At 44.6% G+C, this 14142-nt stretch overlaps 1 protein-coding gene across 9 annotated transcripts in view; it reads left to right on the top strand.

Annotated features, from left to right (window-relative positions):
- Positions 1-14142, top strand: part of LOC120044890 (guanine nucleotide exchange factor subunit RIC1-like) — a 98900-nt gene that overhangs the window by 77190 nt on the left and 7568 nt on the right. For all 9 annotated transcript variants that reach the window (XR_005476585.1, XR_005476591.1, XR_005476586.1 and 6 more), the window contains exons 20-25: positions 890-1033; positions 2291-2449; positions 2778-2914; positions 4705-5000; positions 5289-5507; positions 12779-12956. Coding sequence is in view for 1 of the 9 variants with exons in the window: in XM_038989612.1 (XP_038845540.1) it covers positions 890-1033; positions 2291-2449; positions 2778-2914; positions 4705-5000; positions 5289-5507; positions 12779-12956 (1133 nt within the window). In the remaining 8 variants the exon portion in view is untranslated. The remainder of the gene's footprint in view (positions 1-889; positions 1034-2290; positions 2450-2777; positions 2915-4704; positions 5001-5288; positions 5508-12778; positions 12957-14142) is intronic.

The raw sequence follows: 14142 nt of genomic DNA, 5'->3' as shown, positions 1-14142 counted from the left end.
AAGTCACCCAGTAAAATAATACTTGAGTAAAAGTATTTGGTTGTGAATATAACTATCAAAAGTAAAAGTATAAATCATTTCGAATTCCTTATATTAAGCAAAGCAGACGGCACCATTTTCTTTTTTTCTTTTCTTTTTTTACAGATAGCCAGGGGCACGCTCCAACACTCAGACATTATTACAGATAGCCAGGGGCACGCTCCAACACTCAGACATTATTACAGATAGCCAGGGGCACGCTCCAACACTCAGACATTATTACAGATAGCCAGGGGCACGCTCCAACACTCAGATATTATTACAGATAGCCAGGGGCACGCTCCAACACTCAGACATTATTACAGATAGCCAGGGGCACGCTCCAACACTCAGACATCATTACAGATAGCCAGGGGCACGCTCCAACACTCAGACATTACTACAGATAGCCAGGGGCACGCTCCAACACTCAGACATTACTACAGATAGCCAGGGGTACACTCCAACACTCAGACATTTATAAAAGATACGTTTGTGTTTAGTGAGTCCGCCAGATCAGAGGCAGTAGGGATGACCAGGGATGTTCTCTTGAGAAGTGCGGAAATTGGACCATTTTCTTTTCCTGCTAAGCATTCAAAATGTAGAGTACTTTTGGGTGTCAGGGAAAATGTATGGAGTAAAAAGTACATCATTTTCTTTAGGAATGTAGTGAAGTAAAAGTTGGCCAAAATATAAATAGTAAAGTACAGATACCCTAAAAAACTACATAAGTAGTATTTTTACTTAAGTACTTTACATTACTGCTCCTATCACTACTTTTGACCTGGGCCAATAGGGCTCTGGTTAAAAGTAGTGCACTATATAGTGACTGTGTGTCTAATGTAGCTCCGCCTGTGTGTTTCTGCTCCAGACCATCGTGCACTGCGCCAGGAAGACAGAGTTTGCCCTGTGGAACTACCTGTTTGCTGCCGTGGGCAACCCCAAGGATCTGTTTGAGGAATGTCTGATGGCTCAGGACCTGGACACCGCTGCATCCTATCTCATTATACTACAGGTTAACATACTCCCCTGTCTCATCCTAATAGCCAGAGACAAACATTATTTAGAAATGTGACTGGTGGAGCCAGGGTTAAGGTTAGGGATAGAGCCAGGGTTAAGGTTAGGGATGGAGCCAGGGTTAAGGTTAGGGATGGAGCCAGGGTTAAGGTTAGGGATGGAGCCAGGGTTAAGGTTAGGGATGGAGCCAGGGTTAAGGTTAGGGATGGAGCCAGGGTTAAGGTTAGGGTTGGAGCCAGGGTTAAGGTTAGGGATGGAGCCAGGGTTAAGGTTAGGGATGGAGCCAGGGTTAAGGTTAGGGTTGGAGCCAGGGTTAAGGTTAGGGTTGGAGCCAGGGTTAAGGTTAGGGTTGGAGCCAGGGTTAAGGTTAGGGTTGGAGCCAGGGTTAAGGTTAGGGTTGGAGCCAGGGTTAAGGTTAGGGATGGAGCCAGGGTTAAGGTTAGGGATGGAGCCAGGGTTAAGGTTAGGGATGGAGCCAGGGTTAAGGTTAGGGATGGGGCCAGGGTTAAGGTTAGGGATGGGGCCAGGGTTAAGGTTAGGGTTGGAGCCAGGGTTAAGGTTAGGGATGGAGCCAGGGTTAAGGTTAGGGATGGAGCCAGGGTTAAGGTTAGGGATGGAGCCAGGGTTAAGGTTAGGGATGGAGCCAGGGTTAAGGTTAGGGTTGGAGCCAGGGTTAAGGTTAGGGTTGGAGCCAGGGTTAAGGTTAGGGTTGGAGCCAGGGTTAAGGTTAGGGTTGGAGCCAGGGTTAAGGTTAGGGTTGGAGCCAGGGTTAAGGTTAGGGATGGAGCCAGGGTTAAGGTTAGGGATGGAGCCAGGGTTAAGGTTAGGGATGGAGCCAGGGTTAAGGTTAGGGATGGAGCCAGGGTTAAGGTTAGGGATGGAGCCAGGGTTAAGGTTAGGGTTGGAGCCAGGGTTAAGGTTAGGGTTGGAGCCAGGGTTAAGGTTAGGGTTGGAGCCAGGGTTAAGGTTAGGGATGGAGCCAGGGTTAAGGTTAGGGATGGAGCCAGGGTTAAGGTTAGGGATGGAGCCAGGGTTAAGGTTAGGGATGGAGCCAGGGTTAAGGTTAGGGATGGAGCCAGGGTTAAGGTTAGGGATGGAGCCAGGGTTAAGGTTAGGGTTGGAGCCAGGGTTAAGGTTAGGGATGGAGCCAGGGTTAAGGTTAGGGATGGAGCCAGGGTTAAGGTTAGGGATGGAGCTAGGGTTAAGGGTCAAGTAGTTAAAAGGCTTGTATTGATAATGTGACTGTGGTCCTCAGAACATGGAGGTTCCAGCGGTGAGCAGGCAACACGCTACGCTACTCTTCAACACGGCTCTGGAGCAGGGCAAGTGGGACCTCTGTCGTCACATGATCCGATTCCTCAAGGCCATTGGCTCTGGGGAGATGGAGACCCCACCCCCAACACCAACCATTCAGGTACAAGAAGGAACAAATTCATAATCTTTTTCTGTCTTCTACCTCTCTACTCTTCTCTCTCTTTCTGTGTTTGTCACACATTCTGACATGTTATGTTAGAGCTAAACCTCTTAATGCTTTAGTGTTATCTATGGGGATAATGGTTGAGATGGTCTAAAAATACTGTATAAATTAGAGACTGCTATTAGCCTACTGCCTCCACCTCTTTATAACTTGATATAGATACCCGTAACTGGCTATATGGTGCATTTACATTTGTGCAGAAGCCTGCTGTGTCAGAGGCTTACTGGATGAGTTTCCCCCTGATAATGATCTGTCCTCTCAACAGGAACCCAGTTCGACAGGAGGTTTTGAGTTATTCAGGAATCGCAGCATCAGTCTGTCTCAGTCAGCTGACAGCATCGCTGCTGGGAAGTTTAACCTACAGAAGACCTTTAGCATGCCTTCTGGGCCCTCTGTTAAGGGGTACGCTACACACACACACACACACACACACACACACACACACACTTTCTTTGACATCTCCTCTCTTTAGGTATCATATGATTCAAAGGCAGCTTTTGTTTGTTGAGTATCTAATGCAGGGGTTCTTAAACTTTTTCAGTCTGGGACCCAAATGAGAAATTCTGTGTTTTCCTGGGACCCAAGCTTATGAAAATATGCAACTATACGTAAATATTGGTACATTTCATTGCTGTTATGCCTAAAACAAATGCAATATAGACAAAATCAAATAATGAAATACCCATATAAATATATATTCATGGTTATTTTCCCCATTAAACACACCATTACATACCTGTCTAGGTTGGTACTGTAGCTATTAAAATACAATAAATATTTTTTATAATAAACTGATTGACCAAATCACACAAGTTGACATTTTCAACAAGCATGTCTATTCTGGGCTGAGTTTTTTTTTACAGTGCAACAGTGAAGTCATGCCCAGCATGGAGTCTGTTTCTGTACTTGTTTTTTAAGTATGCTAGACTTAGGAACCCTGACTTGCAAACTAGATCAGAACATCTTCTGCTTTCTCAGTCAGGCAGGAGACCACTTCCTGCTGTAGATGAGCAAGCCAGAACTCTTTCAAAAAACCATCTTGCTTCAATCAGTTTATTCCAGTTCAGAATGAAACGGATTACTTGTATTTTAACAGCAACAGTTCCAACCTAGACTTGTTTTCAACAATCATTTCTACAATAAGATGTACAGTAGGCTTGATACCTTTTTCTGTACTGTTACTTAGGGTTGAACTATCAGTAACTAGCTAGCTTGCTTTGGCTAACGTTAGCTAGCTAGCTATTAGCTGTGTGCAAGGCCAGGGGATTGTTTGAATGAGACTCACATCTACTATATGAGAGAGTACTCCCTTATTGATGCTCATCACCTGTTAAATTACAACAATGTCTTGCTAGCTGACTGACTTTTCCACTGTCGAAGCACTGTTTCCTGAAGCTTTTGACCCTGTTCTGAAAGAACTCCTTGGGTTTACCGTCATGCAGTGGATTTTTAGTTGTTTTAATTTGTTCGTTTTGAGACTCATTACTAAGCACTTCCCCGCCAAAACACATTGTTGGCGCTCTTCGTTATTTCTCAAAGTTTGTATGAAACCAAGCGAGAAAAACTAATCGTGGTATTTGCGTTTCATGACGATTGAGCTCAATCAGAACTTGTGGCCAGCTTGAGTCCATTTGATGACAGCGGTGAGTGATGGCGAGTGAGAATGATGACAGCTTATCTGCTGCTGAATGCCACAGCTGCAGCGTGTGGGTCACGGAGTGATCTTCAAGACAACTGCAGAAAATAGATGCTGTAAACAGCGAAACACGTCTTCCTCCCACTCGCACCGCTGTTCCAAACTGACGCCGCTGTTCCAAACTGACGCCGCTGCTAAGCAGAGAGCTCTGTTGCACTTGGCCAGATCAATTCCAGTAATCAATTAAATAATTATAAATTTACTCTGACATGTTGCGACCCACCATTAACGGATCCGCGACCCATACTTTTAGAAAGACTGATTTAATGTGTACTGAGAGGGATTGTCCTCTTCCAAATCATTTCTGGGCTCAGTACACTGACCCCACGGAGTTGGTCAGTTCCATTTATTTATTTTTTTCCTGTCGGCTCAGAGTTCGATCAGTTCCTGGATTGACTGAAAGTCGGATGGAATTGAGCCCAATTCTGGTAAAGCAGTGTATGTACTACAGGCCTTTCTCCTCATAGCTATAACACGTCTCTCCCTCCTCCTCTAGGTCTGACAGGTGGCCTAAGGACAGTGACTGTGCAGAGAACATGTACATAGACATGATGTTGAGGCGTCACGCCCGCCACCTCCTTGAGCACGTCAGACTAAAAGAGCTGGGTTGTTTCTCTGCCCAGCTGGGCTTCGAGCTGATTGGCTGGCTGTGCCACGAGCGCACGCGGGTGGCGCGGGTTGATGACTTTGTCATGGCGCTGAAGTGTCTCCACAAGGACTTCCTGTGGCCGTTTCCTGTCATCCCAGCCGGCTCCATCAGCTCGCCTTTCAAGAACGGACACCGCAGGACAGGTGTGCATCAGAGTTTGTGTGTGTGTGTGTGTATTGAGGTAATTGGAATACTTCTGAAAGTGTGTGTGTGTGACTGCTGGTGCTTCAGGAGCTCTGTCCGTCTGTGTTTGCAATGCATTTTTGTCCTCAGCAATGACTGTGTCCCCCTCACCCTCTGACTCATTGGGTGTGTTTGATGCAAACTTCGTGACTGAGTGCATCTTTTTCTCAAGTCACATTTGTTTAGTTAAGTGTTATTTTATCATTCAATTAACTCTGACCCTGTTTGTTCCTCCCTCCCTCCTCCAGTGCTGAGCCAGCATCTACTGAAGTCCCAGTCAGCAGACAGCCTGTTGAACAGTGACATGGACACAGCGCCCCCGCAGGCCGCAGCACGCAACAGCAACCACACCTGGCTAGACGGGCTGGGGGCTCTTGGACCTACAGAGCCTACAGAGATGGACACTGCCTTGTCCCACGGGGGGCCACAGACACAGGAGGCCTTCCTCTCTCCACTAACCAACAAAAGTAAGTAGTCTTCATCAGAAGATAGGAACAGCTGAGACTCTCTTTCCCTTAGAGAACTCAAAGAACTCTCGCTACCTACCTCTCTCTCGCGCTCTCTACCTACCTCTCTCTCGCGCTCTACCTACCTCTCGATCTCTACCTACCTCTCGCTCTCTACCTCTCTCTTGCTCGCGCTCTACCTCTCTCTCGCCTCTCTCGCTCTCTCAATTCAAGGGGCTTTATTGGCATGGGAAACATATGTTAACATTGCCAAAGCAAGTGAAGTAGATAATATACAAAAGTTAAATAAACAAGTTCCAAAAGAATAAAGACATTACAAATGTCGTATTATGTATATATACTGCGTTGTAACGATGTGCAAATGGTTAAAGTACAAAAGGGAAAATAAATAAACATAAATATGGGTTGTATTTACAATGGTGGTTGTTCTTCACTGGTTGACCTTTTCTTGTGGCAACAGGTCACACATATTGCTGCTGTGATTGCACACTGTGCTATTTCACCCAGTAGATATGGGCATTTATCAAAATCGGGTTTGTTTTCAAATTCTTTGTGGGTCTGTGTAATATGAGGGAAGTATGTGTCTCTAATAAGGTCATACATTGGGCAGGAGGTTAGGGAGTGCAGCTCAGTTTCCACCTCATTTTGTGGGCAGTGTGCACAAAGCCTGTCTTCTCTTGAGAACCAGGTCTGCCTACGGTGGCCTTTCTCAACAGCAAGGCTATGCTCACTGAGTCTGTACTAGAGGTCGACCGATTATGATTTTTCACCGCCGATACCGATTTGGAGGACCAAAAAAAGCCGATTACCTATAATTTCCACCTGTTGTCTATTCCATTTGCACAACAGCATGTGAAATCTATTGTCAATCAGTGTTGCTTCCTAAGTGGACAGTTTGATTTCACAGAAGTGTGATTGACTTGGAGTTACATTGTGTTGTTTAAGTGTTCCCTTTATTTTTTTGAGCAGTGTATAACTGTTTGGCCATAATGACCATTTATGTTTGGAGGAAAAAAGGGGATGCTTGCAAGCCGAAGAACACCATCTCAACCGTGAAGCACGGGGGTGGCAGCATCATTGTGGGGGTGTTTTGCTGCAGGAGGGACTGGTGCACTTCACAAAATAGATGGCATCATGAGGTAGGAAAATTACGTGGATGTATTGAAGCAGCATCTCAAGACATCAGTCAGAAAGTTAAAGCTTGTTCGCTAAGGGGTCTTCCAAATGAACAATGACCCCAAGCATACTTCCAAAGATGTGGCAAAATGGCTTAAGGACAACAAAGTCAAGGTATTAGATTCAGAACTGAAAAAGCGTGTGCGAGCCAGGAGCCCTACAAACCTGACTCGCCTACACCAGCTCTGTCTGGAGGAATGGGCCAAAATTCACCCAACTTATTGTGGGAAGCTTGTGGAAGGCTACCCGAAATGTTTGACCCAAGTTAAACAATTTAAAGGCAATGCTACTGAATACAAATTGAGTGTGTGTAAACTTCTGACCCACTGGGAATGTGATGAAAGAAATAAAAGCTGAAATAAATCATTCTCTCTACTATTATTCTGACATTTTACATTCTTAAAATAAAGTGGTGATCTTAACTGACCTCAGACGGGGAATTTTTACTAGGATTAAATGTCAGGAATTGTGAAAAACTGAGTTTAAATGTATTGGGCTAAGGTGTATGTAAACTTCCGACTTCAACTGTACATACCCAGTGTGCGACAGAGCTGCAGGAGTTGTGACCCGTTTTTGTTGGTTATGTTGTCATAGTTAGGGCCTAGGGGGCATATGGGGGAGGGAATGCTGTTACCTCCAGGAAGGTGTTTGTCCCCTTGTGTGCTGAGGGTGTCAGGTTCTTGTCCAGTGCTGGCATTTAGGTCGCCACAGACTGGTACATGTCCCTGGGACTGGTAATTGATTTCCTCCTCCAGAATGGAGAAGCTGTCTTCATTAAAGTATGGGGATTCTAGTGGGGGATATAGGTAGCACACAGGAGGACATTTTTCTCTGTTAAGACCATTTCCTTTTGAATTTCTAGCCAAACGTAAAATGTTCCTGTTTTGATTATTTGAATGGAGTGAGTTAGGTCTGATCTATACCAAATTAGCATACCCCCGTCCCTTCCCTGTTTCACACTTGGTAGTTTGGTGGATGGGACTACCAGCTCTCTTTAACCTAGAGGGCAACCCGCAGGTTTGGGAGAGTGTCTATCTGGTCTGGGCGGGGTGTCTATTGATCTGTTGCTCCTGTGTGAAGTGTTGGAGCTGCGTTTGAGAGCAATGTCCTTTAGGGTTCGTGCGAAGGTGGGAACTGGTGCCTTGTAGAGGTGGACCTGGTCATAAAGGCTGTTCAAGTCCAGGGTGGAGTGGTGGTTCAGGTAAACATTTGGTTTTGAGGCACAGTCACGGGAAATACTTGTGTTTACCTGCTGTATGGTAGCAGGGTGGAGACAACCACTTGTGTGTTAGAAGAAGCTTTTTCAATCACTCCCTTGAGTGCTGTGGCCACCCTTTCCTGCTGGGCTCTCAGGTCGTTTGTGCCTGTGTGTATTATTATGTGTCTGGGTGACCCTAGTTGGTCCTCAGACAGAAGGTCTAGGGGGCGCTGGGTGTATTATTATGTGGCTGGGTGAACCCAGTTGGTCCTCAGACAGAAGGTCTAGGGCAGGCTGGGTGTATTATTATGTGGCTGGGTGAACCCAGTTGGTCCTCAGACAGAAGGTCTAGGGGGCGCTGGGTGTATTATTATGTGGCTGGGTGATTCTAGTTGGTCCTCAGACAGAAGGTCTAGGGGGCGCTGGGTGTATTATGTGGCTGGGTGTATTATTATGTGGCTGGGTGAACCCAGTTGGTCCTCAGACAGAAGGTCTAGGGCAGGCTGGGTGTATTATTATGTGGCTGGGTGATTCTAGTTGGTCCTCAGACAGAAGGTCTAGGGGGCGCTGGGTGTATTATTATGTGGCTGGGTGAACCTAGTTGGTCCTCAGACAGAAGGTCTAGGGCGCTGGGTGTATTATTATTATTCATTATTATTATTATTATTATTTCCCTGTTTGGGAAATAGTCTTTTTTCTTGTATATATTTATAATTTACAATCTGTCTTGTGTATGTCCTCAGTGGGTGTGGGGGGGTTGTCAGGAGGGCTATCATGGTGGCTGACGGGGGGGATGAAATCCCCTGGGCTTGGGGTTCTTCATTTGTCTGTCCTGCTGTGATGTCGAGGCTATGGTCAGGGTCTGGTGTGGAATGTTCTCCTGTGGTGTCGAGACTTTTGTCGGGGGCTGAGGTGGGCTGTTCTGCTGGCTTCTCTGCGGGGGTGGCCACCTCTCTAGTGGGTTGTTCTCTGTCACACGCCATCCCCCTCAACCTCTCCACCAGCAGTCTGATCCTCTCCTCCATCCCCCTCACCCTCTCCTCCAGCAGTCTGGTCCTCTCCTCTAGTGCTCTGTTCTTCTTCTGCTCATGCTTTTTCTCCTGTTGAAATTGTCTCACCACAGTCCAGACTGCAGATATCTCTCTTCAGCTCTCCGGGTTTGGTTAAGTTGTTGTGCTGGACTTTTGTCTGGGTCTGTGCTGACTTGAAGTGTAATCACCTGCTGTTCCAGCTCCACTTTCCTTACCTCCAGCTGGGTAAATGTATCCTTCATTTCAATGAGGGAGTAGTACTCTGTGCTGGGAGGTTGACTTTCCACTTGGGGTTGCTCGTCTGTGGGGTTATATAATGAAGAGGTCTGGTCTGACCCGCTCGAGGTGGGGATATCTTTTCTCAAGGTAGAGCTTCTCCTGCTCAGCTAATTCTTTGATTAGGTGACAGTCCATCTGAAACTGTTTGGGGTTGCCCTGTACCAGTATTGTTCCAGACTTATATAGATTTATATTAGCTGACTCAGAGTCCTCGTTGTCAAGTATCCTGAGTTTCCACCCCTCGTTAACCCCCCCTCTCTTAACAGAGGGGTAGTGTGCTAATATAGCACTGTGCCATGCCAGGGGATGGTTTGTGTGGAAGATAAGGTTGCTGATGTTCCCATTTTTATAATAGTCAGCAAAAAGTGTCTCTTGATTTTCCATAAGGAGCTTAATTTTGTGGTCTTTTCGTGTCTTATCATTCTTTACATACACAGGGTACTGTATTTTAATTACCTCTGAACAGCGGGAGGCAGCTTCTGAACAGCGGGAGGCAGCTTCTGAACAGCGGGAGGCAGCTTCTGAACAGCGGGAGGCAGCTTCTGAACAGCGGGAGGCAGCTTCTAAGGCCTCTCCATCTGGTTGGAGTAGACTGTGTGACTCTCCTGCCATTGTTGGGCTAAAGGGCTTTGACACCTCTCACTTGACACGTCAGTGCTAATTGAAGTTGTATCAAGCTTGGCAGCCTTCATTTAGCATTCAGTCCTTATAAAGTAATGTAATGTATTTTTCTTCTTGGCTTTTGGAAAAAAAATATAGCTTCAGACAAAACATTACTCACTCAGTTCCAGGTTGGATGGTGTTTTCAGGTTTCTGTTGTTTTCCAGAGCATTTGCTGTGTAGTTTTGGAATAATAATCCTTGGTAGTTGTAAGCCTTCCAGGTGATTCCGTAATTCTGACCAAAATCAGGTTGTAGGTTTTGATTTGGAGTGAAGGTTATGTTGTAGAGGGTAGCATCCTGTATATGTTCCTGACAAAACAATCCAAGTGTATCTAACTATAAATCTATCTTTTTTTAAGAACATGCTGAAAAATGCAGGAGCTCATCTGATCATGACCTGTTACTATCTGTGTGTCTCTCTCTCTCTCTCTCTCTCTCTCTCTCTCTCTCTCTCTCAATTCAATTTGCTTTATTGGCATGATGTAACAATGTACATATTGCTAAAGCTTATTTTGGATATTTACAATATAAAATGAATCAAAATTGTCAACAGGACAACAGTGACAACAATAACCAAGGGTCAAAATTATATATAACAATAATAATAATAATCTCTCTCTCTCTGGCTCTGGCTCTCGCTGTGCCTCTCAATTCAAATAGCTTTATTGGCATGACATAACAATGTACGTATTGCCAAAGCTTACTTTGGATATTTATAATAAGAATCAAAATTGTCAACGGGACAACAATAGCCAAGGGTCAACATAACCATACATTGAACAATAAGCATACAGTAGAGGACATGTGCAGGTTGATTGGTCTGTCAGACACTGTCCCTCATCTTATGGCAGGCAGTAATGTAGTGCTCTGCCAACCCACAGCTGTCTGCGTCCTCCCCCAACAGGACGGGTAGCCTATTCACATCAGAGAGGGCTCTGGAACCTTGAATAAGGGTTTCAAATTTGGGGAAATTACTCGAATTGTTTTATGTTTTTTACATTTTGTAAGGAAATGCAGCTCTGTCTCAGGTTCTGCTGTTGTGCAGTGGTTGCACAGCCTTTCCTCTACAGGGAGCCAGGTTTTCCTGTGTCTACCCTTCTCAATGGCAAGGCTGTGCTCACTCAGCCTGTACTTTATCAAGGTTTTAATCAGTAACCATGGTGAAATAGTTAGCCACGGTATACTGTCGATTTAGGGCCAGATAGCACTGCATTTTGCTTTGTGCTTGTGTTTCCCAATAAGTAATGTAGTTGTGTTTGGACTGTGTTGTAATTTGTTATATTCTGATTGATTGGATGTTCTGGTCCTGAGGCTTCAGTGTGTTAGTAGAACAGGTTTGTGAACTCAGCCCCAGGACCAGCTGGATAAGGGGACTCTTTTCTTTGCTCAGCTCTTGGCATTGCAGAGCTTGGTAGTGTATTTTAGATGTTTCCAAAACTTAATTGCTCTTTTTTGAGTTATTATTAGTGGATATTGGCCTAATTCTGCCCTGCATGCGTTGTTTGTAGTTTTCCTCTGGACATGTAGGAGAATCTTACAGAAGTCTGCATGCAGGGTTTCAATGGGGTGTTTGTCCCATTTGGTGAAATCTTGTTTTGCAAGTGGACCCCACACCTCGCTGCCATGAAGTGCAATTGTTTCAATGACTCATTCAATTAGTTTTTAGCCAAATTTTAATAGGTATTTCAATTTGAATGTGTTCATGGCGTAGAATGCCCTGCGTGCTTTCTCTCTCAGTTCATTCACTGCCTCATTAAGGTGTCCAGTTGAGCTTATTTTTAAACCTATGTAATTGTAGTGTGTGCAGTACTCTATATTTTGTACCAATTGACAACTTTGGTCTAATTCCCTGAGATCAATCATTATTTTTGTATTTTTGGTGCTTACTACCAGGGCCCAGGTCTGGCAGTACTGCTTCAGCAGGTCCAGGCTCTGCTGTAGGCCATGTGCTGTGGGTGACAGCAGGCATAGGTCATCTGCGAAGAGCAGGCATTTAACCTCTAAATTGTGGAGACTAACACCAGGGGCTGAGGATTTTTCTAGAATAGTGGCCAATTCGTTGATGTAAATATTGAAGAGTGCAGGGCTCAGATTGCAACCCTGGCGAAGGCCCTGCCTCTGAAGGCCCCGCCCCTGGTTTAAGAATTCTGTTATTTTTTTGCCAATTTTAATGCTGCACGTATTGCCAGTATACATTGATTTAATTATGTCATGTTTTACCCCCTACAACACGTTCAATAACTTTGTAGAACAGTCCTGTATACCAAATAGAATCAAATGCTTTTTGGAAGTCGATAAAGCAAGTGTATATTTTGGTATTATTTTGGTGGACATGTTTATCTATCAGGGTGTGTAGGGTGTAAATATGATCGGTTGTGCGATGTGTTGGTATAAATCCAATTTGGCTTTTACTCAAGACACTGTGCTTATTAAGGAAGTTTAGAACTCTTACATTTATAATACTACAGAAAGCCTTCCCCAGGTTACTGTTCACACAAATGCCTCTGTAATTGTTGTCTCTGTTCTTAAAGATTGGGGTTGTGATTCCAGATGTCAGGGAAATAACCTACACTCAAGATCAAATGAAACAGTTTTAATACAGCCAATGTAAATGTTACACTAGTGAGTTTGAGCATCTCATTTAGGATGCCATCAGGTCCGCATGCTTTTTTACAATTGAGGGCCTGAAGTTTCTTATACAGCTCCTGGTCAGTAATTGGGGAATCCAGTGGATTTTGATTGTCCTTTTTATAGCTTTTTCTAATCCATTAAATTTCTCATGAATTTGGCGTTGTTCTGCGTTTGTGTCAATTTGAACGGTGTTGTGGAATGTTTTAAAATGGGTTGTTAATATCTCTCTCGCTTTCTACCCTTCCTCATCAACTACCTCCCTTCCTCATTCTCCCTCCATCTTTCTCTCCCTAGCGGAGGAGTGCAGTATCGGCTCTGCCACAGACCTGACAGAGACCAGCAGCATGGTGGATGGAGACTGGACCATGGTGGATGAGAACTTCTCTACTCTCAGTCTGACCCACTCTGAGCTGGAACACATCTCCATGGAGCTGGCTAACAAGGGACCACACAAGTCCCAGGTCCAGCTACGGTAAGCCTGTCCTCCCACTCATAGACAGGATTTCTACTTCTATTTGACAGCCCAATCAGAGCGACAGAGTGGGTTTACCTGAAGGAATAATTTCCCCTTGGTAAGGGAATAATTCATGACTTTTATGGTAGCTTGAAGGCATGTACTGCAGAAAGAGTCTCAAGTTACCACGGAGACAACCTGATTCACTGACATGAACATCTCTTATCAAAGAGAGAGTATTTATTCTGGGAGATCACATAATAGAACTTCTACATTCAAGACAGTAGAAACAATTTGATTCAGGAGATAAAACACCTTTTAGTTTTCTCAACTTGTTTCTATTACTTTCTAGCACATCCAGCTAACTGACAGAGTAGCTAGCTAGCTAGCCAACGAGATACAGTAGCTTTGTAGCCATGGATTGTGCACCTTCCATTAGCTACATAGCTAGTTGGTGGATGTTTCCCCTTTGAAACCAGGACAGAGGAAAGCAACATTCACCTCCACAAATATTATTTATATTGATATCCATACTGAAAGAAAGGGTGATACCTCTATCCATACTGAATGAAAGGGGGATACCTCTATCCATACTGAATGAAAGGGGGATACCTCTATCCATACTGAAAGAAAGGGGATACCTCTATCCATACTGAATGAAAGGGGGATACCTCTATCCATACTGAAAGAAAGGGAAAGGTGATACCTCTATCCATACTAAAAGAAAGGGTGATACCTCTATCCATACTGAAAGAAAGGGTGATACCTCTATCCATACTGAATGAAAGGGGGATACCTCTATCCATACTGAAAGAAAGGGGGATACCTATATCCATACTGAAAGAAAGGGAAAGGGGATACCTCTCCATACTGAATGAAAGGGGGATACCTCTATCCATACTGAATGAAAGGGGGATACCTCTATCCATACTGAATGAAAGGGGGATACCTCTATCCATACTGAATGAAAGGGGGATACCTCTATCCATACTGAATGAAAGGGAAAGGGTGATACCTCTATCCATACTGAATGAAAGGGAAAGGGGATACCTCTATCCATACTGAATGAAAGGGAAAGGGGATACCTCTATCCATACTGAATGAAAGGGAAAGGGGATACCTCTATCCATACTGAATGAAAGGGAAAGGGGATACCTCTATCCATACTGAATGAAAGGGAAAGAGGATACCTCTATCCATACTG

Source organism: Salvelinus namaycush, chromosome 3 (genome assembly GCF_016432855.1).
Source record: "Salvelinus namaycush isolate Seneca chromosome 3, SaNama_1.0, whole genome shotgun sequence".
Lineage (NCBI taxonomy): Eukaryota > Metazoa > Chordata > Actinopteri > Salmoniformes > Salmonidae > Salvelinus > Salvelinus namaycush.
Note: the sequence above shows the minus strand (reverse complement) of the source record. Positions and strands in the feature narration are given on the sequence as shown.